At 44.0% G+C, this 22,105-nt stretch overlaps 2 protein-coding genes across 4 annotated transcripts in view; both read left to right on the top strand.

Moving 5' to 3' along the window:
• Positions 1 to 56: 56 nt before the first annotated feature.
• FN3K (fructosamine 3 kinase) lies at positions 57 to 9,887 on the top strand. Of its 3 annotated transcripts, XM_059485773.1 has the most exons (8): positions 838 to 894; positions 1,005 to 1,515; positions 3,847 to 4,026; positions 4,992 to 5,143; positions 6,392 to 6,483; positions 7,309 to 7,391; positions 8,245 to 8,367; positions 9,107 to 9,887. In XM_059485773.1, the coding sequence occupies exons 3-8, from the start codon at positions 3,880 to 3,882 to the stop codon at positions 9,443 to 9,445; spliced, it is 936 nt and encodes a 311-aa protein (XP_059341756.1). In that variant the 5' UTR covers positions 838 to 894; positions 1,005 to 1,515; positions 3,847 to 3,879; the 3' UTR covers positions 9,446 to 9,887. The 3 variants fall into 3 exon arrangements, with proteins under 3 accessions (XP_059341757.1, XP_059341756.1, XP_059341755.1); XM_059485774.1 differs by having other exon boundaries at positions 57 to 1,515; positions 3,847 to 3,996; XM_059485772.1 differs by lacking the exons at positions 838 to 894; positions 1,005 to 1,515 and having other exon boundaries at positions 3,806 to 4,026.
• Positions 9,888 to 12,561: 2,674 nt separating this feature from the next.
• TBCD (tubulin folding cofactor D) overlaps positions 12,562 to 22,105 on the top strand; it is a 122,689-nt gene continuing 113,145 nt past the window's right edge. Inside the window, exons 1-8 of the mRNA XM_059485606.1 lie at positions 12,562 to 12,693; positions 12,826 to 12,999; positions 15,411 to 15,461; positions 15,661 to 15,758; positions 16,400 to 16,501; positions 18,438 to 18,584; positions 19,403 to 19,458; positions 21,575 to 21,707. Of these exons, the coding sequence (XP_059341589.1) occupies positions 12,828 to 12,999; positions 15,411 to 15,461; positions 15,661 to 15,758; positions 16,400 to 16,501; positions 18,438 to 18,584; positions 19,403 to 19,458; positions 21,575 to 21,707 (759 nt within the window). The 5' untranslated portion in view covers positions 12,562 to 12,693; positions 12,826 to 12,827. The remainder of the gene's footprint in view (positions 12,694 to 12,825; positions 13,000 to 15,410; positions 15,462 to 15,660; positions 15,759 to 16,399; positions 16,502 to 18,437; positions 18,585 to 19,402; positions 19,459 to 21,574; positions 21,708 to 22,105) is intronic.

Raw genomic sequence — 22,105 nt, 5'->3', positions numbered from 1 at the left:
GTGGCTGAGACAGACCGACCGGGACTGACTGCCGGGACGGAGGCAGGATGGGTGGCCCGGGCCCCTTCTAGCTCCAAAGGACTGTCTGGTAAAAGTTTTCACATCACACTAAGTGAAAACGCAGGAGCTGCGGTTGGAACGCGCTAAAATAGGGATTTACTGACTTGACAAAACCCCAAACCAACCCCCAAACTCTACCACCAACACTACTGATACGTCTTGAAAATGTGGAAGTTCTCGGGACCCAAAGTCCTGAGCACCCTAACTGGACTTAAATAGTGATTTTACTTCGAGCAAGATGATGGGCCCTTGCCAGCCGGGTTATTCCGTGCCTGTGTGGTGAGCTGGAGCCCAGGCTGTGTGTGCCCACAGCAGCAGCAGCTGTTTCCCATCCCTCCTGGGCGTTCACCTCCTTTTCCGTGCTCGCTTTGTGCCTCCCGCTTCTGTCGCGTCTCGGGTTTGTGAGCAGCTCTGCTGGGAGGTGACCGCAGCTTTTCGGTGCAGCCCCGGAGCTCTGCACGGACCAGCTGCTGCGGTATTCTTTGGGTACTCATATATACATATAAAATAGAATAATCACATTGCATCTTTATGAGATTTTGTTTCCTCAGGCAGCCAGAGACTGGGTATATGAAATAACAAACCCATCTCTGCTTTTTTTAAAAGCTTCTCCTGCCCAGCTAGGCCCCCAGGCTTTACTTGATCCGTGTGGGATTGCTGCAGGAGCCAGGAGTGCTGCTCCAGCCTGTCCTTACCTTGTGTTTATCGTGCTGGCAGGAGGAACAGACTCTGGCCTTAGGGACGGACACACATCCGCGGAAATGCTCCCTCCAGCCAGGCATTCCTCCTGCGTATCACACAAAGGGACCAGGCTGCTCATTGAGGAGGCCAAGGGTATAATTTGGAAGAAATGAACCAACGTAGCTGTGTGCATGGCACAGAGCCGCTCACGCTACACCCGGACAGGGCGGGCAGATATTCAAGTCTGTGTGTCTCCGATCCAGGTTTAACCCCGCGGAGCTGCAGCCTGAACACCCCGACTGCTCCATCGCAGCCTTTCCCGGAGCGCCCCGGCACGCCCAGCCCGGCGGGCGGAGCCTGCTCGTACCCGGGGACAGAGCCCGCAGGAATTTCTTCCCCCGCACGGGGTTTGCGGGCTGGGCTTTCCCTGAGAGCGGACTTCTTCTGATAGCACTTTTCTTTAAACTCATGCACTGATCGCTCCAGGGCCGGCACTACTCTGGCACTTTCCTGGCCGGAATTTTTACACTCCCAGTGCTGATCCAGGAGGGACATCACAGACAACACAGTGGGGACGCTGATATGAAACTGCGATGAAGCTGCACCAAAGGATTATTACTGAGGAGGAGGAGGAGTCACAAATAACCTCACACATGAAAGACTTGGCTTGAGTTATCTTCCACACTTCAGATAACAATTTTGGAGACACATGTTGTATCAGAAGCCTTATATGACACTTAAAGGCTGAGTTCACATTCCTGGTATCTAATTCAGGTATGTTGTTCTTCAAATTCTTCTAAAGAAAGATAAAGCCAACCTTCCCCAGTTAAAGAAACCATTTCTAAAAAATCAGAAGAAATTATTTATTTTCCAGGAACACTCAATTTATTTATTTTTGAAATAGTGTTCTTCAAGTCGTGTTTCTTTTACCACAGTGTCTGTGGCATTTTTGTCCTAGAACTTTCTCATAGAATGGTATGAAATGAAATTTATTCTTACAGGAAAGTATTTAGCCCACAGATTACTTCCCCTAAGTATTAAAAAACATACAAAACCATTTATCAAATTAATTACATACACTAAACCTTGTTGTGCATGTGCCTAATAATTATAGATCCATTTTTAGCTTAGTGCAGTTTGTCCTTAAAAATTACTGAGGGAACTTCACAAGGAATCCAAATGCACAATTGTAGCACTAGAGAATTTATCACACTACTGGTACAATTTAACAATCATAAATACATTGTTAAGTGTATTTAATACATTTTATTGTACTGAACACATTTTAATTGTGTTTAATATATATTCATTGTGTTTAACGCATTTTAAGTACCTCTGCCTGAATATACAGACCCATAAGTCATTTTTATATTTTTAATAGTTTGCAAAAAATACAGGATTTTCTTTTACTTTTATTAGTAATTCACAGAGTTCATGTAATTAAGAGTTGAATCTAATGGTATTTATCCCCTGTATAAAACCACACAAAATAGTGAGACCAATGGTGTTGTGCACATCACAAACTAAAATGCAGTATGAAAATCCAGTAGCAGAATGTCATGTCCTTTTGGTGGCATTGGATGTGTCATTCATCCCAAAACATAATTTCTGTGGTAAGCAAGCTCTAAAATAAGACTTCACGTTCTAATTTTTGTCAGTGTGGTACTTGAATGGAGTGTGCGCTGCATTAAACAGGAACCCGAGTGTTCGAGTCGGGAGGGCCACGGGGTGCTTGTGCTGGGAGGGGAACAGTGTCAGACTCCCGTCACACCGGGAACAGCCCCTCACAGCGGGAACAGCCCCTCATAACACCGGGAACAGCCCCTCATAACACCGGGAACAGCATCCCCTTACACCGGGAACAGCCCCTCATGACACTGGGAACGGCCCCTCATGACACCGGGAACAGCATCCCCTCACAGCGGGAACTGTCTCCCCCGTTCCGGCGGGAACAGCATCCCCTCGCACCGGCAGCACCTGTTCCCATAACATCGGGAACAGCCCCCGTTACACCGGGAGTGGCCGCCCCTCACTGCAGGAGCAGCCTCCCTTCACACCGGGAGCCCTCCATCACTGCAGGAACGAGCTCCCCTCACACGGGGAGCAGCCCTCAATCACTGCAGGAACTGTTCCCTCACAGCGGGAAGAGCTGCCCCTCACACCGGGAGCAGTCGCCCCTCACACCGGGAGCCCTCCATCACTGCAGGAACGAGCTCCCCTCACACGGGGAGCAGCCCTCCATCACTGCAGGAACTGTTCCCTCACAGCGGGAGCAGCCTCCCCTCACACCGGGAGCCCTCCATCACTGTAGGAACAAGCTCCCCTCACACTGGGAGCAGCCCCCCTCACGCCGGGAGCCCTCCATCACTGCAGGAACAAGCTCCCCTCACACCGGGAGCAGCCGCCCCTCACACCGGGAGCAGCCCTCCGTCACTGCAGGAACTGTTCCCTCACAGCGGGAGCAGCCTCCCCTCACACCGGGAGCCCTCCATCACTGTAGGAACCAGCCCCCCTCACGTCGGGCCCCGGGGGTGCCGCTCAGCCGCGCTGTGCCCGCAGGTCCCGTCCCGCAGCCCGGCCGGGATCTCCCCATCCCCACGGCACTGTCCCGCACCGCCGGAATTTCCGCAGGGATCCCCGCCTGCCTCACCCTCCTCCCCGCACCCCACCCGGCCGATTAGCGGATTTAATCACATCCCTTCGGATTTCACACCAAATGCCCCCGTTACAGCGCCTGTGGCCATTCCTGGGGCTGCCTTCAGCTTCCCTCTAGCGGATCGGCCTAAAACCGCTCTTCCGCAGGCGATCCCGAGCTTTAGAGCGGCTCCAAACTACAAATACCAGCAGCTCCAGCACCGCTGAGAGGCCCCAGGACCCACCTCTCATAGAATTAACCTCTCCAGTTTATTGTAGCCAATATTTATATAAAAAAATATTTTTCATGTGTAGCTATAAAAGCAAAGTATTTTGAAACATTGTCTCTGGCTGAGCTATTTTTATAGCTGTGCTCTTTAAATTTTTTTCCTGTGGTGGGTGGCCCTTCCTACCTCATCGCAGAGTGACAGTGGCAGAAGGACCCAGACCTTTAATCCTGTTTCGCAGCAGGTTTAGCAGAGGAGCGGCTGCAGCAGCCTGGAAATGACCATGGAGAAGATCCTGAAGGCAGAGCTGAACACCAACCTGCTGAAGGCACTGGGGAGCTCGGGGGGAGGATGCATCAGCCAAGGCCAAACGTATGAGACAGACAGAGGACGGGTATTTGTGAAAATCAACCACAAACCTCAGGTCAATGCCAGCAGATCTTATGATTGCATAGAGATAACTTTTTATTTTAAAAGCAGCTGATCGTTAATAATACATAATTATTGCAGCTCTGAGTTTTCTTTTTAAAGCTGTGTCTGTTTTATATCCAGAATTAATGGAGCAGGTTTGGTTGGTGTGAAATGCAGTGTAATGCAATCTGATAACCCTCAACAGCAGGAATGAGTTGTAATTCCTGTAAAAAGGAGGCCAAGCACAAAGCTTTTACTGTGGTACTTGGAGTTTGGAGAAGCTCAGAGCTGACTTTGCATTCACTGCATTCCTTTTCATGTTCCAGTTGGGAGGATTGATAATGGGAGGGCACAAACAAAACTCGCTATTATCTTTAAAGCTACAGAAATTTCAAAGTCCCCATTGCTTTTGACATTTCTAAAAGTAAAACCTTTGCAGCTTCTCAAGCCAAACTCTTGACTTCTCTACTACTAAATGAATACTCAATTGCTTTTCCTAACACCACAGTGCATCAGAAATTTGCTTTATCATATCAAAATCATCCTAAACTGCTGTGAAAAACAGCACCTTTGCCACAAAAATGCAGAGCACATGCTGAGTATTTGTGCTGTCATCTCCATCCCGTGGCCTGTGGGGAAAGAAGAACCAATTTAAGGGCTCAGTGTTACCTCATTTAGCTGTGCCCACATTATCCTCAGAGGTGCTGTTGCATCCAGGTAGTTTGGGATCTTCATAAACAGCTGGAAATCAGGGTGAAATGTGACATATCCTACAACCCTGGGATGAATTTAGGAAAAAGAAGAAGAATTAAGAGTTAAGGCCTTAAGTCTTCCTATGTGGAATGAAGCCTTGCTGCAGCTCTCTCCTTTTACCAGGAGGAATTAACTCCTGGCCACTTTGTCAAAAGTCTGGTTTTTTTCCATAAAAAACTATGGACATCCATAGTTTAGCCCAAGGATATTCTTATTCCTTGACAGGCTAGAAAAATGTTTGAAGGGGAAATGGCAAGTTTGGAAGCCATTCAGAAAACCAACATTGTGAGAGTGCCTCAGCCCATCAAAGTGATTGACCTGCCTGGAGGAGGAGCCATGTTTGCCATGGAGTACCTAAAGATGAAGCACCTCAACAAGTATGTCCATGCAGCTCTTTTTACTGTGTTTTGGGACACATTTTTTTTAATGTTTTACAGTCAGCCAGGAAACTTCATGAGCAGAGTTGCTTTAGTCTGTGAGACAGAGCTTCTCTCTGTTGAGATCTGTATTTCTCTGGGTACATATTAAAAAATATAAATGTGTGTATGTATCTGTATATGTGTATACACACTCCTTGTCCATATTTGGCTTTTCCTGCACTAGAAATGCTGTCACTGCTCATTTGTGTGCTGCTCTACGTGTGCTGAGATGCTGCTGCACTGAATTTAATCACAGCTGAGTTTAGCTCATTATTCTCTCACTGAGATTTTTCTTTTCCCAGCCCAACAGGTTTCTTTAACCTTACAGGCTACTTAGGTCTCTGAAACTTCTGCTTCTCTCTGTAGAATCTTCCAGTATGATTTAAGCCATGATTAAGTTAAGATAACATGAATCTGCATTTCATCTGTCAGCCAGCCTGAACATGGAATTCAGGAGTCCTGTGTTGCTGAAAACAAATTTTCAGGAGCACTGCTGTGTTCCAGGCCTCCATCTGGGAGCAGAGTCATTCCTATGGCTCTTCTGGCAGCTGCTTGTCCCACCCATCTATTTTATTTGGGACAATAATGGCAATTCCACAGCCTCCACAAACAATTTATTCTAATCCACCCCACTGTTCCTAGAAAGGATTTTCCAATGTCTAACCTTAGTCCTGGTTGCAATTTTAAATCCATCATTTTCCCCCCATTCTGGGAATGGAGAAGAAATTAGTTTCTGTCCTTGAGACTCCTGTTAAGATACCTGTGGAATATTTAACTGGTTTTTAGTTGTCTAAAAACTAAACTAGATTCAATCCCTGCCTATGGCTTCTTTTCAGACTTACCTTTCAGCTGCTGTTCAGCTGATTTGGAAAGGTAAAGCCCAACAGGAGATAGCACGTTCTGTTCTCTGCTGATGGTGGGGCTGATAAGGAGGAGCACACCCGTCCTCCTCCCTTTCTGCTCCTGTTTATACAACCTCGTGTTCTCTTTACCTTTCTTGCAAGAGCATTTAGTGTGTTTGTTGTATTATCTGTGTCATCAGAGCTGTTGTCAAGTCATTTGCTCCCTGTTAGGTGCTTGTGAAATTGATTAAGGTTCTATATTTGCCAAGAATAGCCTTGGGTCGTATTTAATTGAGGGTTTTTTTTTCCCATGTAATACTTGTTCACTTGTTTCAGCTTCATTTTGGTTTATTTCATCCTACAGATACTCTTCAAAGCTGGGAGAGCAGATAGCAGAGCTTCATCTTCATAACCAGAAACTTGGAGAGAAGCTGAGGGCTGAGGGAAGCACAATTGGTAAAGCATTGATGTAATGTACTAAACAAAAAAGGAACCAATTCCTTTGGCTGTGGTGCAGCATTGCTTTCAACTTTCCCAAGTCAAACTGACAATTTGGACTCTTCTTCACTGTCATGCACTCTCTTAAAATCTTCTTGAGCTTACAGAAATCCCTTTCTTTGCTTGCTGTTGGTTTAGATAATTAACTGATTACAGATTATTGTCCTTTGGGAAATGCAGAATTAAGTTCCCCTTTAAAGATGCTGGGGATGACATTTTTGAACTCAAATAAGTAGCAAAATATTCAAAAATTGCTGCTCCTCAAAGTGAATTAAAGCATGAATGAAAAGAAAAATCAGTTATATAAAGAATTACTTTTTGAGTCAGTACTGTTAAAATCTGAAGTGCCAGTCTGTATCTGTGTTGTTCCCATGACTTCAGAGTGGGCTGGGTCTGACTCTTAGTGGTGGACAAATCATAATCCATTATTTTGGAGTGAATGTCAAATTACTGGCAGGTCCCAAATAATCTGTGAATCAAACCCAAGCTACATTTAATGGCAACATGTCCAAGTGCCAAAAGAGCAGATTGTGATTCTGTATTTGGGCTCCTTTCCTGAATGTCCAACTCCTGCATCCAAAGCAAACTCACTGTCTGACTCACTATGTCTCCATTTCCAGCATCTTCAAGTCCAAAAGATTTCTTTCCAGCTTTAGAAAGGGTAGTGACCATGAAACAAGTGTAATTCATTGCTTAAAGTTATTTTTCCTGCCTTAAGTTCTGTGTTTGCAAACTTTACCATGTAAATATCTCAAATCCCCTAATATTTATTTTGTTCTGTAGGAAAAGGAGCTGGTCACTCTGAGGCCCAGTTTGTGGATAAGTTTGGATTCCACACAGCCACTTGCTGTGGTTACATCCCACAGGTATGGTCTGTTCCACAGCTGTGAAAGGCACTTGGAGAGGTCTGGAAACTCCTTTTGTCTGCAGCTTTCTGACCAAAGTTTGCTTTCCCTGTTCCATCCCTGTTCCCTGGTGCTGTCTGTGGCCAGCAGGCACGGTGGGTGTAGTGAGGATTTGGAATGAAGCTCTGGTTCTTTAGCTTGGTGATATTTAAAAAAAGTCCCTTCATATAAAACATATCTTGGTTTTATTAACCCCTACTGCATGGATCTTGGAGAGCCTCATCATGTAACAGCTCATGAGACATTGGAAAAGGCTCTTGGAGAGAAAAGGGCTCTTGGAGATAATTCCACCATTTTCTGGCTCTGCACCTCTCAGGATTTCATTCTACAACAACTGAATGAACCTTCAGTATCTCAAACTCTTTGCTAAGTACAGCTTTTCATCAAATAAAATGTATTACCCAGTAAGAATAAGTGAATACTTCTACGTTTCCAGAATGATTGAAACAGGATATTGAACGACTTAAATGATCTCACCAGAAACTCTCCCTCTAAAATACATTTAAAAATGAGAATGAATGAAAACAGCCAGAATCTCAACTTACATTAAAGAGAGCCCCACCAAAGTGTGGTGGGGAGCAGCAGTCCCAAAACAAAACATCTGATGTTGCTGTGTATTGGTCACACTGACATTGTCCAGGCCATTGTGTCAGCTCTGAATGCTTTAACTGGATCTCTCTTATTGACACTGAGTGAATGTGTGTTAAAATAATTGTGTGTGACCAAGCTGTGCTGTGTTTGCAGGTGAATGAGTGTGTTAAAATAATTGTGTGTTAAAATAATTGTGTGTGACCAAGCTGTGCTGTGTTTGCAGGTGAATGAGTGGCAGAGTGACTGGCCATCCTTCTTCATCCGCCACCGGCTCCAGGCTCAGCTGGATTTGATTGAAAAGGATTATGGAGACAGAGAAGCCAGAGAGCTCTGGTCACAGCTGAAAGTATGAACCATGTTTTAAATCTCTTTCCTAGAATTTCAGAAAATGTGTATCAGTGGGATTGTAAAGGTGTTTTTTAAGGGATTTACCCAGCTTGGAATGATGAGCAGGGTCTGGATGAGCTTTACAGAGGGTCCAGCAGCACTGTCAGCTGAATGGAGTTCCTGTTACTCTTTTAATTTTGTAGATAGTGGAAAAAAACCCCTGCAATTCAGCATTAACATTTATTTCTGAGAATACAGCTAGTAATAATAAGCATATGGTAAATCCTAAGAGCTTGGTGTTACGAGGTGGTTGAAATTCTGCTGCCTGGACAGATTTGTATTTTACCTGGCCCAGGTTCAGGCCATGTTCCATGCAGCACTCAGGGAGCACCAGGGGTGTTCTCTCTCTTTCTGTCCATTGGTCCAGATGCTTACTGCAGTTCTTTTTGCCATTGAAACTTTTTTGTTTAAATGAATTTATTTTTTATTTCTCATGACAGCCAACAGTATCCATGTCTAGAAACAATACATCAGTACCAGGTGCTGATACCACACTGTGAATTAAATGCTTTGCTGAGCTCTGTCAAGAACAATTCAGAACATTTATCGCTGGTTTGTTCTTGTTGACACTAGTGTCCATGAGGGCTGAACACAGGCAGCATTTGGCCACCTCAGGCTCTAACATGCTGCAGTACTTAATTTTATTTATTATTTTCTTCAAAACTCTTATTTGTTAATGTCTGTTTATGCTTTTTCAGCCAAAGATTCCTGAAATGTTCTGTGATGTGGAAATTGTTCCTGCTCTCCTGCACGGGGACCTGTGGGCAGGGAATGTGGCTGAGGACGACTCTGGGCCGATCATATTTGACCCTGCCTGCTTCTATGGCCACTCAGAGTTTGAGCTGGCCATTGCTGGCATGTTTGGGGGCTTCAGCAGCTCTTTTTTCTCTGCCTATCACAGTAAAATACCTAAAGCTCCAGGGTTTGAGAAACGGAACAAGTTGTATCAGCTCTTTAATTACATCAACCACTGGAACCATTTTGGGACAGGGTACAGGGGCTCTACCCTAAACATGATGAGGAAACTTCTGAAGTAACCAGGTAATCTGAGAAATTCTGCCACAGTCCCCTAGGAATGAGCAGCCCCTGCTCATCCCAAGTACCACAAACTCAGAATTGGTGGTAAAACACCTGATACGGGGAAGGTTTAATGCACTTTGAGCCTCACTAACTAAAAGCAATTGTGTAATCTTTAACTTGGGCGCTGGTTTCCCTGCACAGATTCCTCCCTACTGGAGGAAAGGGCTGCACTGTTTGTCAAGGCTCCAGTGGCCTGGAAAGCAGCACAGCCAGTCTGCCCTTGCTGCTCTCTCACCTCTGTGCTCTGCTCCCACAGCTGCCCCACAGCAGCATCTTCCCAGCCCTGCTCCAGCTGCAGTTTGGTATGGGGAGCTGCACTTGTGGGACAGTGCTGCTGGAAGCAAGTTCTTGTGTCTGCCCTTGTTAGTTCTGGGTTAGTTTTCTTTCTGTTCCCCCCCCTTTCTCCATTGTCTTCTGTTTCCCTTCCCTTCCCTTCCCTTCCCTTCCCTTCCCTTCCCTTCCCTTCCCTTCCCTTCCCTTCCCTTCCCTTCCCTTCCCTTCCCTTCCCTTCCCTTCCCTTCCCTTCCCTTCCCTTCCCTTCCCTTCCCTTCCCTTCCCTTCCCTTCCCTTCCCTTCCCTTCCCTTCCCTTCCCTTCCCTTCCCTTCCCTTCCCTTCCCTTCCCTTCCCTTCCACCTGTCAAATGTCCTAATCCAAAATTTCAGTCAGATTCTGTGAATCTGAAAACATTCTCTGTTTAATTTAATGAGCAGACAAGGCCCTTTGGCTGCATTTGGCAAACAGATGTAATTAATAATATTTCTAATATTTATTTAAATTTAATGTAATTTACTCACATTCATTTTTCCCTTGCTAGAAGAACTGAAATTCCAGTGGTATTTTCTAGAAGGATATTTAGTTCCTTGGTAATTAACTGTACAGTCAGAAGTAGGTTATTACCACTCAAAGTTGATAATAAGATTTCATAATTTTAGTGTAATATTTGTGTGTTGTACTACAATAGTAACATATTTAAATAATTTTGTAAAAACACAGCAAAATGTGGGAGGGAGGTGGCTGGGTCAGAGGAAGCACCTGTGGCTGCTGGGTTGGTTGGTGCTTGATGTATTTTCAATTTTAGAAAATGAGTGCAGTGGGCAAAGCTGGTCTGTTGTGCCACCACTGGGTTATGGAGGGAATATCAAAAAGTCAAATCTGATGGATTTGTAAGGGGTTTTATTGTTCCTTACTGCTTTATTTTTACAGAAAACACAGGCAGTGGGAATTTGGGGAGAAAAGTGTTCAGCAAAGACACTGGTGCACAATCTGAGCTAGGGTACATGAGTGACTCTAGGGGATTTTAGTGGAAGTAGCAAGAAGTACAAAAGTAAGTGCAGTCCCATAAATATGAATTAGAAGATTTGGGTAAGAATGACCTGAGTATTTACACTTCAGATGGTTGGCATGACTAATACTAAAATATTATATTCAAAATTGCTCAGATATATTTAGACTTTCCTTAACTTTAAATGGTTGTGCTATAAAGATTTAATTAAGTTTAAAATTTGATGTTGTAATTGGTTTTAAACAATGCACTTTGCTCTCTGTAAATATGATACAAATAGTGAAAAATCTTTGCTTCCTTTGAATCAGGGGAATCTGTCACGGTTGGTTATATAACTTAACAGAACTAAAAGAGTGGAAAAGTGGAACAGTGGAGTTTGGGATTGTAGTGATGGCTGGAAGATCTAGGTCTGAGCAAAGTGCACTGGTGTTTATGGATATGAACAAACCAACCTGTATCACACTGGGAACTACTTGTGAACTTAAATTTCTTCTCAAGTAAAACACTTGCCTTGCAGAAACCCTGTTCAGTGTACATCTGGTTTATGGCTGTGATTTGATGGAATGAATTTGAGCCTGAAAATAAAATATTTGGGTGTGGATGGAGCTGCTGGATAGCAGGAAAGAGCAACTGACCTGTTGTGACATCCTTGAATTTGCTGTAGAATCAGTGGGGCTGTGGGGTTCCAGTGTTGTTTCCAGAGCTGTGTGAGGTTTGGATGGTGTGCTGTGATATTCACCATGCAGTGCAGGGTCTGCTGTGGGCTGGGTGAGGAATGGACCTCATGGATGTCCCCATCCTTGTCCTTTGCCCCTGGGGTCCCCCTGCCCAGGTCCCCATTCCTGTTCCCTCACCTGAGGCTGCCTATCTCCATCCTCACCCAGTGCTTGGGTGCCCATGCCTGTGTCCCCATCCTTGTCCCATCCCCAGGACCCCATAGCTGATGTCCCCAGGGTTGATGTCCCCATTTCCAACCTAGATGTTCCCATCCCTGGTGGGTGTCCCCAGGGTTGTGTCCCCATCCCCCTGGTGAGTTTCCCCATCCTCAGTAGGTCTTCTTGTTTCCACTGGGTGTCCCTTGGCTGGATGTCCCCATCCCGGGTGGGTGTTCCTGTCCCCAGGGTGGGTGCCCCCAGGGAGAGTGTCACCATCCCGGGTGGGTGTCCCCAAGCTGGATGTCCCTATCCCCAGTAGGGGTTGGTGTATCCAATGGGTGTCCCCAGGGTGGGTGTCATCATCCCCAGTGGGTATTCCCAAACTGTCCCCACCCCCAGTGGGTGTCTCTAGGGTGGGTGTCCCCATCCCCAGTAGGTGTTCTCGTCTCCGGTGGGTGTCCCCATGATGGGTGTCACCGTCCCCGGTGGGTGTCCCCAAGCCACCCTCGGAGGGTGTCCCCAGCGTGGGTGTCCCCATCCCCAGTAGGTGTTCCCGTCTCCGGTGGGTGTCCCCATGATGGGGTGTCCCCAAGCCACCCTCGGAGGGGTGTCCCCATCCCCAGTAGGTGTTCCTGTCTCCGATGGGCGTCCCCAAGGTGGGCGTCACCATCCCTGGTGGGTGTCCCCAGGCTGGATGTCCCTATCCCCAGTAGGGGTTGCTGTACCCAGTGGGTGTCCCCAGGGTGTGTGTCCCCACCCCAATGTGTGTCCCCAGGGCGTGTCCCCTCATCTCCCCCCGCCCCGCGGAGGGGCCGGGCCGGCGCTCGGAGGCGGTGCCGCTGCCTTTGGTCCCTCCTGGCGGCCCGTAGCTGGGCGGCGGCGGCGCGGGGCGGGCCCGGGGCGGCAGCGGCGTTTGTCCCGCGTGTTCGTTTGTCACGGTTATCGCTTATCCCGGTTATCGCCTGTCCCGGTTATCGCCTGTCCCGGGTGGTCGCAGCGCCGGGCCGGAGGGGCGAGGCCGGCGGCCCCGGGAGCCCCGCGGTGCCGGTAGGGCCGGGCGGGGCCGCGGGAGGGGCGCGGTGGGCGCGTGGCGGGGCCGGGCGGGGTGAGCGGGGCGGCGGGACCGGCCCTGCCGCGCCCTGAGCGGGGCGGAACCGACCCTTCCTCTGTCCCTGGCAGCCATGGACGGAGCGGGGCGGGAGGCCGAGGAGGGCGAGGAGCCGGCTGCCATCAGCGCCAGGAACATCCTGGACAGCTTCACCGAGAGCCGCGAGGTCGCGGAGCTCATCGGGAACCTGCGGGAGGTGTTCGCGGAGCTGGTGACGAGGGAAATGGCCGTGGAACGGTTCATAGGTAAGCGCGGCAGCCAAAGGGAGGGGTCCTGATGTTACATGACACAAACGTGTCATTATGGATGATTCATTTTGTTATTGCTGAATACCAGAAAAGGACCAAACCGCTAATTTTTGGGTCAGTGATAATGCTGGAACTTTATCAACAGGTAATTCAGATGTGGTTTTTTGCTCATTTTGTTTTCTATATAGATATTCTTTTATTATCTGATACTTAACTACTGTAAATGAAAAGTTAGGTCTTAGATTCCAGAAATCTCAGTTCTAACTCGTGCTGGGCCTTCAGTTCCCTGTTCAAATCCAGGCCATAATTTAGTTAAAAGTTTGTATATCTGTCAAATAAAGCAACGCTGTTGCTCATTGAAACACACCCATTTTGTGCTTTAAAGTGTCAATTTCCTATTTAACTTTTCATTTCATGGGAAATGTGAAGAGTGGCTGCACCCATACAGATCATGTTTGTTTCTCCAAGTGGAGGTAACTTGGTTTGACTTTTGTGCCACCTAAGGAAAGCTCTCCTGTCCTTGGGCTTCAGCTGAATGTGGAAGGGCCACAGTGAGGTGCATGTAGCAGTGTCCTGGGTCACCAGGCTGTTTCAAGGCACATCTGTGTGTTAGGTTAATATTTTGATAAGATGATTTGCAAATGTTCATTCAGTGCTTTATGTATTTGCAAACTGAATTTAGCAGAGTGGCATTTTGCAGGGATTTTTGTGAAGGATGGAGAAATTGCAAAACTCACAGTGAAAATATTGACCCAGCAGCTTTGTTTTTGACAACAAGAATTGAGGTGGGCAAACAATAAAGCAGAACCCCCCATATTTGGAGATCTGAGCCTGCAGAAGTTTCTCAGTAGCACTATTGTGGTTGGCTGAACTGACTTCCATCTGAATGATGGACATGAGACTGCTCAGACAGAAGGAACTCTCATTGCTGAGGTTGTTCAGCATCACAGAGGAAATGTCAGATGTCAGTGGGACAGGAAAAACCATTGCTGGAAAAATCACCTTGCTGTGCCTCTCTGTCACATCACGTGTTTTTTGCATTTAAATTCTATTTATGAGCTTTCTGCCTATGTATCATTGCCCAGTAAATACAAGCTCAATATACTTAGAAAGATATTGTGGTTCAGTGTTGGGTTATAATATTTTGTGTGCTCAGGTGTCATTGATCCTTCTGGGACAAAGTGTCCCAAACCTGCCAAGAGGCTCAGTGTGAGTTAGAACACTGACATTTAGGGAATAGCTTTTATCTGGGAGCAGGGAATGCAGTGATCACTTGTTCCAGAGAGTTTCAATGAAAGTTTCCAAAGAATTCAGAAAAACTCATGATGCTCATTTTGTGATGAACCATTAGAAACAGAAGTTTGAGAAACAGTTTAATCTGCAAATACAATTTTGTAGGAAACTATAGGAAGATCTTTTTTGAAATAATGGTTTTAGAGCATCTGGTTTAGGTTAATTCACTTCAGCTTTTATATTTGGGGTTTTATTTTATCTTTAGCAGTCTGTGTCCTGGGAAAAGAATTTGCTCCTCAATTCCACTTTTTGTGTTCACTGGTTCTGCTGTTTGTATCAGCATTAATTCAGGTGGGAAGTCAGGGATGATGAGGAGCTGAAATTTCCCTCTGGATGCTGTTCTGGTGTCCCAGTGGAATTGCACAAGGATGCTGTTGGATGGTTTGGTGCCTGAAAGTGGTGGTGCAGTGTCATCCACTGGTCAACTGCAGCACTGTTGGCCTTGAGTCATGTCTTCAATGTAAATGTTGGTGTGTCAAGCAGAGAAAAAAGACAGAGAGCAAAGTGGTTTGTGAGAGAAACAAATACAGAAAAGGGGAGCTTAAGGAGGTTTTGGTTTTCTAATTCAAAAGCTGTTTCCTGACCAAATAGCTAAAGTGAGCCAGGCAATCTCCAGTGCCACACTGGATCACTCAATGATCTCCTTGGGAATCCAGCTTTCATTTCTGTAGCTGCTTTTTGTTGATTCTGGGTTTAAATTGAAAAGCTTTTGTGTCTGAAAGTTTTGTTTTTGTTTTTTTTTCAATACTCAATTTCAATTTGTCTTTTCTTGAGTCAGTATCCAAAAGGAGACACTCTGTTACTGGCAGCAAAACAGAGTAAGGGATGTGAACAGTTTTAACAGTTTTGAGGAGCACAGTGGTAAGAGCTGCAGTTTGTTTGTTGAGGTTAAAATTTGTTAAGGATTCTTTGTTCTTTGCTGAACAATTCCCTGTATTCTATTTCAAAATAAGAAACTGGCTCTGAGGATTGTGAGGAGCACCCTCACTGCAAAGTGTTGCTTGTGGGAGGTTTGTCCAGAGAAATTGGGGAGACTCCTGGGGGTGGGTTGATGGCACAGTTAAGACCTGGAAGAGCCTTGGAGTAGTTTATTACAGATCTCTTTTCATTTTCAGGTATAATGGACAAGTACCAGGAGCAGCCTCACCTTTTGGATCACCACTTAGGTAGGAATGTCAGCCTTAAATAATTTTTGTGTCTGTACTTAAAAATCTGTTACTCTGGAAGATCTGAGTTTGCACTGCAAGATTGCTGTGGCTGATAATATTTCCATTTTATAATTGTTGTCTCACTCTGTTCTATCAGAAGTACAACAAACTCTGTGACATGAATGTAACCTCACTGGTTTTTCTCTCCTTTCATTAGAGGGGATGATGAATTCCCTGTTGGAGATAGTATGGGACAGTGGATCTCCTCCCCCACTAGTTCACCTGGCTTTTAAATTTCTCTACATCATTACAAAGGTAAATCCTAAATTTAATGTTCTTTAACTGAAATTTGTAAGTTACAAATATTTTCTTTGTTACTTTCAAAAATACTAAAATAAATAAGTGTTGAATGTGATTAAATATTTTAAACTACACTGTGAAAGATTAGTTCTCTTGTTTCCCATTTTCATGATAGCTGGTGTTATTTAATGATCCAAATTAGTAAAAATTCAGATCTGAGTGCAAAAGAAATTGTAGACATGGAGTGATAAAACACGAGTTATAACTTTGAAAAGTAAAGTGTAATGAACAGTTAGATGGATGTGGAATTTAGAAAATATTTTTGGGCTGTAAGGGCTGAGCCCTGGAAGAGGTGGCTCAGAAAGGTGGTGGGGTCTCCATCCTTGGGATCCTGGACACCCCATGGATGTGGTCCTGGGCACCCTGTATCATCTCATGAATTCTTAATAACTTTGTAAAAACACAAAGTTATATATCACAATAAAACCACAAAGTTAAATATGACAAGGTCTTTAAGACTTTGATTGCAGGCTTACTCTCCTTATGACATGAGGCTCCTAATCAAGAAATTCCTCCAGGGGTCTTTCCTTTCCCCTCAGTGTGTGCTGGTGCTGGATGGGTTCTGAAATTCTGAATTCTGGAATTTTCTGCTTTAGGTGAGAGGCTACAAACGTTTCCTGCCATTGTTCCCTCATGAAGTCAGGGACCTGCAGCCTGTTTTGGATATGCTTGCAAAGCAGAACCCAAGAGACCCTGAGGTGAGCACTTGCTGTACTTTTTGTTCAACTTTTATGTCTCCAGTGGGAAAAGCTGAAGGAAAAAAATTGGGGAAAAGTAGATAAAGCAGTGGCAGACCCTGTCTGGTGTTAACACCTGGATTTAATGTGAAAACCATCATCTTGTCACAGGAGAAATATCCTCCCCAAGGAGAGGTTTTGGTGTTTTTTCATGGGATTTGTTCCAAGGATTTAGAAACAGTGGCAGTAGAGGTGCAAGTAGAATCTTTAAGCACTCATGTAAGGAGCACATTGATTGTAACAAGAGTTAGAAGAAGGGCAGTGAAAAGTATTAAATCTCTAAAATGACTGAGTGAAAAATACTCCAGTCTGACTCCAGGATACTGGATATTCTTATGTTTTTAAATAAGGGAAAAGAAAAAAACCCAGAGACCTGCTTAAGATAGATTATCAATTATAAGTAACAAAAATCATGGGTTTGAAGACAGTTGTATTGCTGCTCTAAATTAAAGCTTTTTTTAATAAACTTAAATTCTGACACTTTGCTGCTGTAGATGTACAGCTTTAAATCTTGAAAAACTTCCTTTTTCTTCAGAAGTTGTTACAGTAAACCCATGAAAACAACACATAAGAAATTAAGGAGAAAATAAATTCTGTTATATTTGTGAGTGGGAAAGGAAAGACAGGAGAATGGGAAGGTGCAGATTTCCTTTGGGAGGGAAACAAGGTTGCCTTGATTTCTGACTGGGGGGAGGGTCCATGAATTTTGTTACAGTTTTGCTGTTTGGGATCCCTTGTAGCTCTGTCTCCTCTGGAGTTTCAGGGCACTCACACTGGGAGTTTCCTCTTGCTCATCTTTGGAAGTTCCTTGGAGCCAGTGGGTACTTTGTGCTCTTGGCAATTCATGTTGCAGAAAATGAAGTAAAAAACCTTTGTTTTGCCATTCTTGTCACCACATTTGTCTTCACAGAGAAAAGCAAGGCACAATTCTTCCCAAGAATATTTCTGGGTTTCACATTCTCTGAACCTCAGAGAAAAAAAATTCTTATCTCGTTTGCTGCACCTGAGTTTTTCACAAGTAAAATACATTGTAAAATATTGTTTACCTGAAGGAAATTAGTAATTGAATACTAGTGTTTTTTAATTCAATGACTAATTAAATCCAGGTGTGTGTGTGTTGCTGACAGTCATGAAATTTTGTGCAGAGTGCAGTTGAGTGCTTAGAAGATTCAGTTTAGATGTAATACAATGAAATATAGTATAGAATTATATTATTATATATATAATATAGTATAGAACAATATAATAATACATATATATAATATAATACAGTATAGAATAATATAATATTATATAATTGAATTATATAATAATATATAATGTAGTATAGAATAATATAATACATAATAATATAGTATGATATAATATAATATGAAATATAATATAATATAATATATAATTATAATATCATATAATATAATATGAAATATAATATAATATGATATAATGAAATATGGTATGATATGGTATGATATAATACAATACAGTATAATATAATACAGTATAATACAATACAGTATAATACAGTATAATATAGTATAGTATAATATAATATAGTATAGTATAATATAATACAGTATAATATAGTATAGTATAATATAGTATAATATAATATAGTTCAGTATAGAATAATACAGTATAGTATAGTACAATACAATATATTACATAATATAGTGTAATGTAATGTAATATAATATAGTATAGTACAATATAGTATAATGTAATGTAATGTAATATAATGTAATATAATGTAATATAATGTAATATAATGTAATATAATGTAATATAATGTAATGTAATATAGTATAATATGATAATTAATTAGCCTTCTGATAAAATCCTCCTCATCATTCCTCTCCTTTGTCTGGGGCAAACATATCTTTCTGTTCCTTTGCAGACGTGGGAAACTCGGTACATGCTGCTGTTGTGGCTGTCCATGATCTGCCTGATCCCCTTTGACCTGGCCCGTTTCGATGGGAACCTCGTTTCCCTGGAGGGGCAGGCTCGGCAGCCAACCATGGATCGCATCCTGGACATGGCCAAGGTGAGGAGAGCACACCCTGCACTGCTCCCACACCTGGCATCTTGGGCTCAGTCATGCACTGGGTGATAAATATTAATATGGTCTGTGTGCTCCTCAATGATATTCTTTGCTGCGTATTATTTAAGCCTGTATTTTTGTGTCTAATCCATAAAGAATTTTTTCATAGTTCTGAATCTTCAATCTGTTGTTTGCTGCTTTAGAGTCAGGTGAGCCTGGAACTTGTTTCCCCTGATGTAATAAACTGTTTTATCTGAGGTGACCCCCTGCCTTTGAATGTGTTAGAGGCTTTCAACACATGCAAGTGCCAGAGAGCTTCTCTGAAAGCCAAATCTGAGGATTTCTAGAGAAAATCAGTGTTTGATCAGAGTGAGCAACTTTGGAAGCTGTGACTGTGTGAAGATTTTTAAACAAATACATGAAGTTCCAGTGGGTGTCAGCCCAGGTGGCTGACTTGTCATGCCTTTGAGATAGAAATAAACCAGGTACCCTATGGCTCAGGCTTTTGACACTTGCAGCACTAAGGCTGCTTACAGCCCAATGTGTCTGTGAGTTAAGGCTTCAGCAAATGAACCTTCAGTAATAAACCTGCTTTGAAAGGCACACAAAGGGAGACTCTGCCTCAGGTACAGTTTGTTAAATGGAAAAATAACTTTCTACTATCTTTAAGCTAAGTTTGTAACCATAATAATGTAATAATGTGTGTGATCATCATAATATTTGTCATGTAAGTATTCGGTATTATGTACAGAGCTGTTACATAGTTGGTTTTCTATCTCCAGTTATGAATTCCTTTACAGCCAGGTTTCTTTTCCCCTCAGTGTTACCTGGTTGTCAGTGACAAGGCTCGGGATGCAGCTGCTGTGCTGGTGTCCAAGTAAGTCTCTTTTGTGCATCTTGGCAGAAAGGCTCCCACTCCTCCTGCTGTTCCTTAATCTGACATGGCAGGGTTGGGAGGGCTGGAAGGTGCCAGCTGTCTGTGGGATATTAATATTGCTTGAATTGGATGCAGCAGTGTTTGTTGGGAATAAATAAATTTAAAAAAATTACAAAATAATAAATGATGATCAATAACAACAACAACAACAACAATAAATTACAAAATAATAAATTAAGCAGGGATAGAACACACATGTCTCTTGTTTCAGTATCTATTCCAGTCCACATTTCTGGATATTCTAGTGGAAGTCAGCTCAGGTTGTGACTGATTTGGGTGTTTTTTCCTTTTTAAAGCAGTAAAAGCCCCAGCTCTGCACTGCAGCCTGTGCTCAGCAGAGGGCGCTGATTAATTTTAATTAGGAGTGAATGTTCAGCACAAATGTGGGGATAGAATACATTAGGCTGGTTCCAGTACCAGCTGTGCCAGGCTGTAATGGTGCTGTATAGTGGATTTAAAATTATTTAGTTTCATAAAAACACCATTTTCAAAACAGCCTGGTGATTAAAACACTTCACCAGAAATTAGAAGGGGCTGCAAGGCGTTTCCCTGTTCTCACATCCCCAAAGCCAGTTCTGAGCATAATCATTCTGACAGGAGGTTTGTGTGCCACCTCCCTGGAGCTGGGCTGTTCCTTGGGTGGGCAGAGCACAACGGTCCTGGACAGATGGACAGATAAGATACAGGAGTCTGACTCTGCAGCAGGCTCTGGGAGAGTCCCTGGGGAGCAAGAGAAAGTCTGGGCCCTGCTTTGTGCTCCAAGGAGTTGATGAATTCCAAGTGAAGTTTAGAAACATCAGGATTCAAAACTTCTTGTTTTCCAAAGTGAGCTGCTCCTCATAGGGCAAAGGAGCTGGAATATATTTCATGAATTCTCCTTTCTGCTGCTCAGTGAGTGGCTGCAGCAGGAGGAGATGAGGCTGATCCTTATCCTGGTCTTAGTCTGGAGGTTAGGGCACTCCTTTGGGAAAGAGAGATTTAAACTCCTTGGGGCTGAGGAAGGGTCCAGGAACCAGCTCAGCCCCTTCACAGGTCACTTCTCTCACGTGTGCCCTTGGGCCAAAGGCAGCCTCATCCTTCCACCCAAACCAGCCCTCCTGCAGCTCCCCCCAAATCCTCATTGTTCTGCTGCTGAGCACCACAGGCACTGCCTGGGAAGCCTCTCCATCCCAGCAACTCACTGCTGAGGTGTTTTCTGTATTTATTATATTCAATAGTCCCTCAGTGAGCTCTTGGGGCTGTTCCCCACTTATCTGTAGGTGTAGGAAGGATCCAGGTCCTGGCTCTGGGGCACATCTTGGAATTCTGTGAGTTGTGCTGGGTGAGCACAACTCCCCATGTGCCTTGTTTCCACTGGGTGAGTTGAGAACAAGTGTAGTCTGAGTTGCTGCTGCAGCAGGACCTGGTTTGTGGGTGCCAGGACACTGAAGTGATGCCCTGACTGCAGCTTGGCTGCTCAGGGAAGGGCTGAGAGTGTGTTTATGATAGTTTAGCCATGAAAATCATCTTTTCCCTTTTCCAAGATGGCTAAAAACACATCTCTTCACCCATCTAGTGTGTTAAATAACAGGTGCTTGACCTTTTCAAATATCTGGAACCCCAAATGTAGCCCTACTGCTTGCTCTTTCTGGGCCTGACTTCTGACAGACAGTGCAAAATGACCACTGATTTTCACATTTGCAGAATGGCTGTTTTTGGTGAGAGAGGTGCAGAATCCTCCTATTTGTTTCATCTTTTCACTAATTCTAATGGAAATAATTTTTTTAAAGCTTTGAAAATTGTGTTGCTTTATAATTAAGATAAGAAATTTCTAGAACCCAAGTTTTTAGCTGGGTTTGAAGTGAAAACAAAGTTCCAGGTCAGAGCCTTGCTGGGCTAAACACAGGATGGTTTGGAGTGTTCCCACCCTCAGTGATTTGGGGAAACAAGCATTGAAGAATTGTTTCCAGGAACTACAACCGGTTTGGATAGGAAGAAAAATCATTTTTCACTGGGTGTCATAAAGTCAATGGCTGCAATGTTTTTCTTTTTTTTTTTTTTTTTTTTTCTGTGACAGGTTTATTGTCCGCCCTGATGTCAAGCAAAGCAGGATGGCAGATTTCCTGGACTGGGTGCTCTCCATGTTATCCAAATCCTCCTCCCAGACCATGGAGGGCACTGTCATTGTCAATGGCATGCTCCAGGCCCTGGTAAATACTGCTTTTCCCTTAAAAGATTGTTGAGTTTATGGCCATCCTATACTGCTCCACAGGACCTTGACAGCAAATGCACAGAGGGGTTCCTGGTAAGGAAAAAAGGAGAATTTCCTCAACAGCAGTTTAGACAATATAACTGCCCATGCATGTCTATTTTCTTTTTTTGTCATCCCCAAGTGAAAGTGAAATTGCCAGTACAGCTACTCATAAATAACTCTCAAAGTAGCAGTCATTTCAGTAAGTTTGAGTTTGTTTGCTAATCTGAATGAATTTTTTGTGTAGTGCCCTTTCTTTGTGAATTGATAATGGTGTGTGACTCAAAAGAGCTGAATTCTTAGTTTGGGTTTTAAAATTGATATACTGTGCATGGGGAAAAAATCTGCAGTGCCTGA

This window comes from Ammospiza nelsoni, chromosome 19 (genome assembly GCF_027579445.1).
Source record: "Ammospiza nelsoni isolate bAmmNel1 chromosome 19, bAmmNel1.pri, whole genome shotgun sequence".
Lineage (NCBI taxonomy): Eukaryota > Metazoa > Chordata > Aves > Passeriformes > Passerellidae > Ammospiza > Ammospiza nelsoni.
This window is presented reverse-complemented; position numbering and strand designations above follow the sequence as displayed.

Coding starts and splice junctions, on each gene's coding strand:
- FN3K (XM_059485773.1), top strand. CDS start 3,880: ATGACCATGGAGAAGATCCTGAAGGCAGAGCTGAACACCAACCTGCTG. Junction 4,027..4,991: donor AAATCAACCACAAACCTCAG/GTCAATGCCAGC, acceptor ATTCCTTGACAG/GCTAGAAAAATGTTTGAAGG. Junction 6,484..7,308: donor GGCTGAGGGAAGCACAATTG/GTAAAGCATTGA, acceptor TTTGTTCTGTAG/GAAAAGGAGCTGGTCACTCT.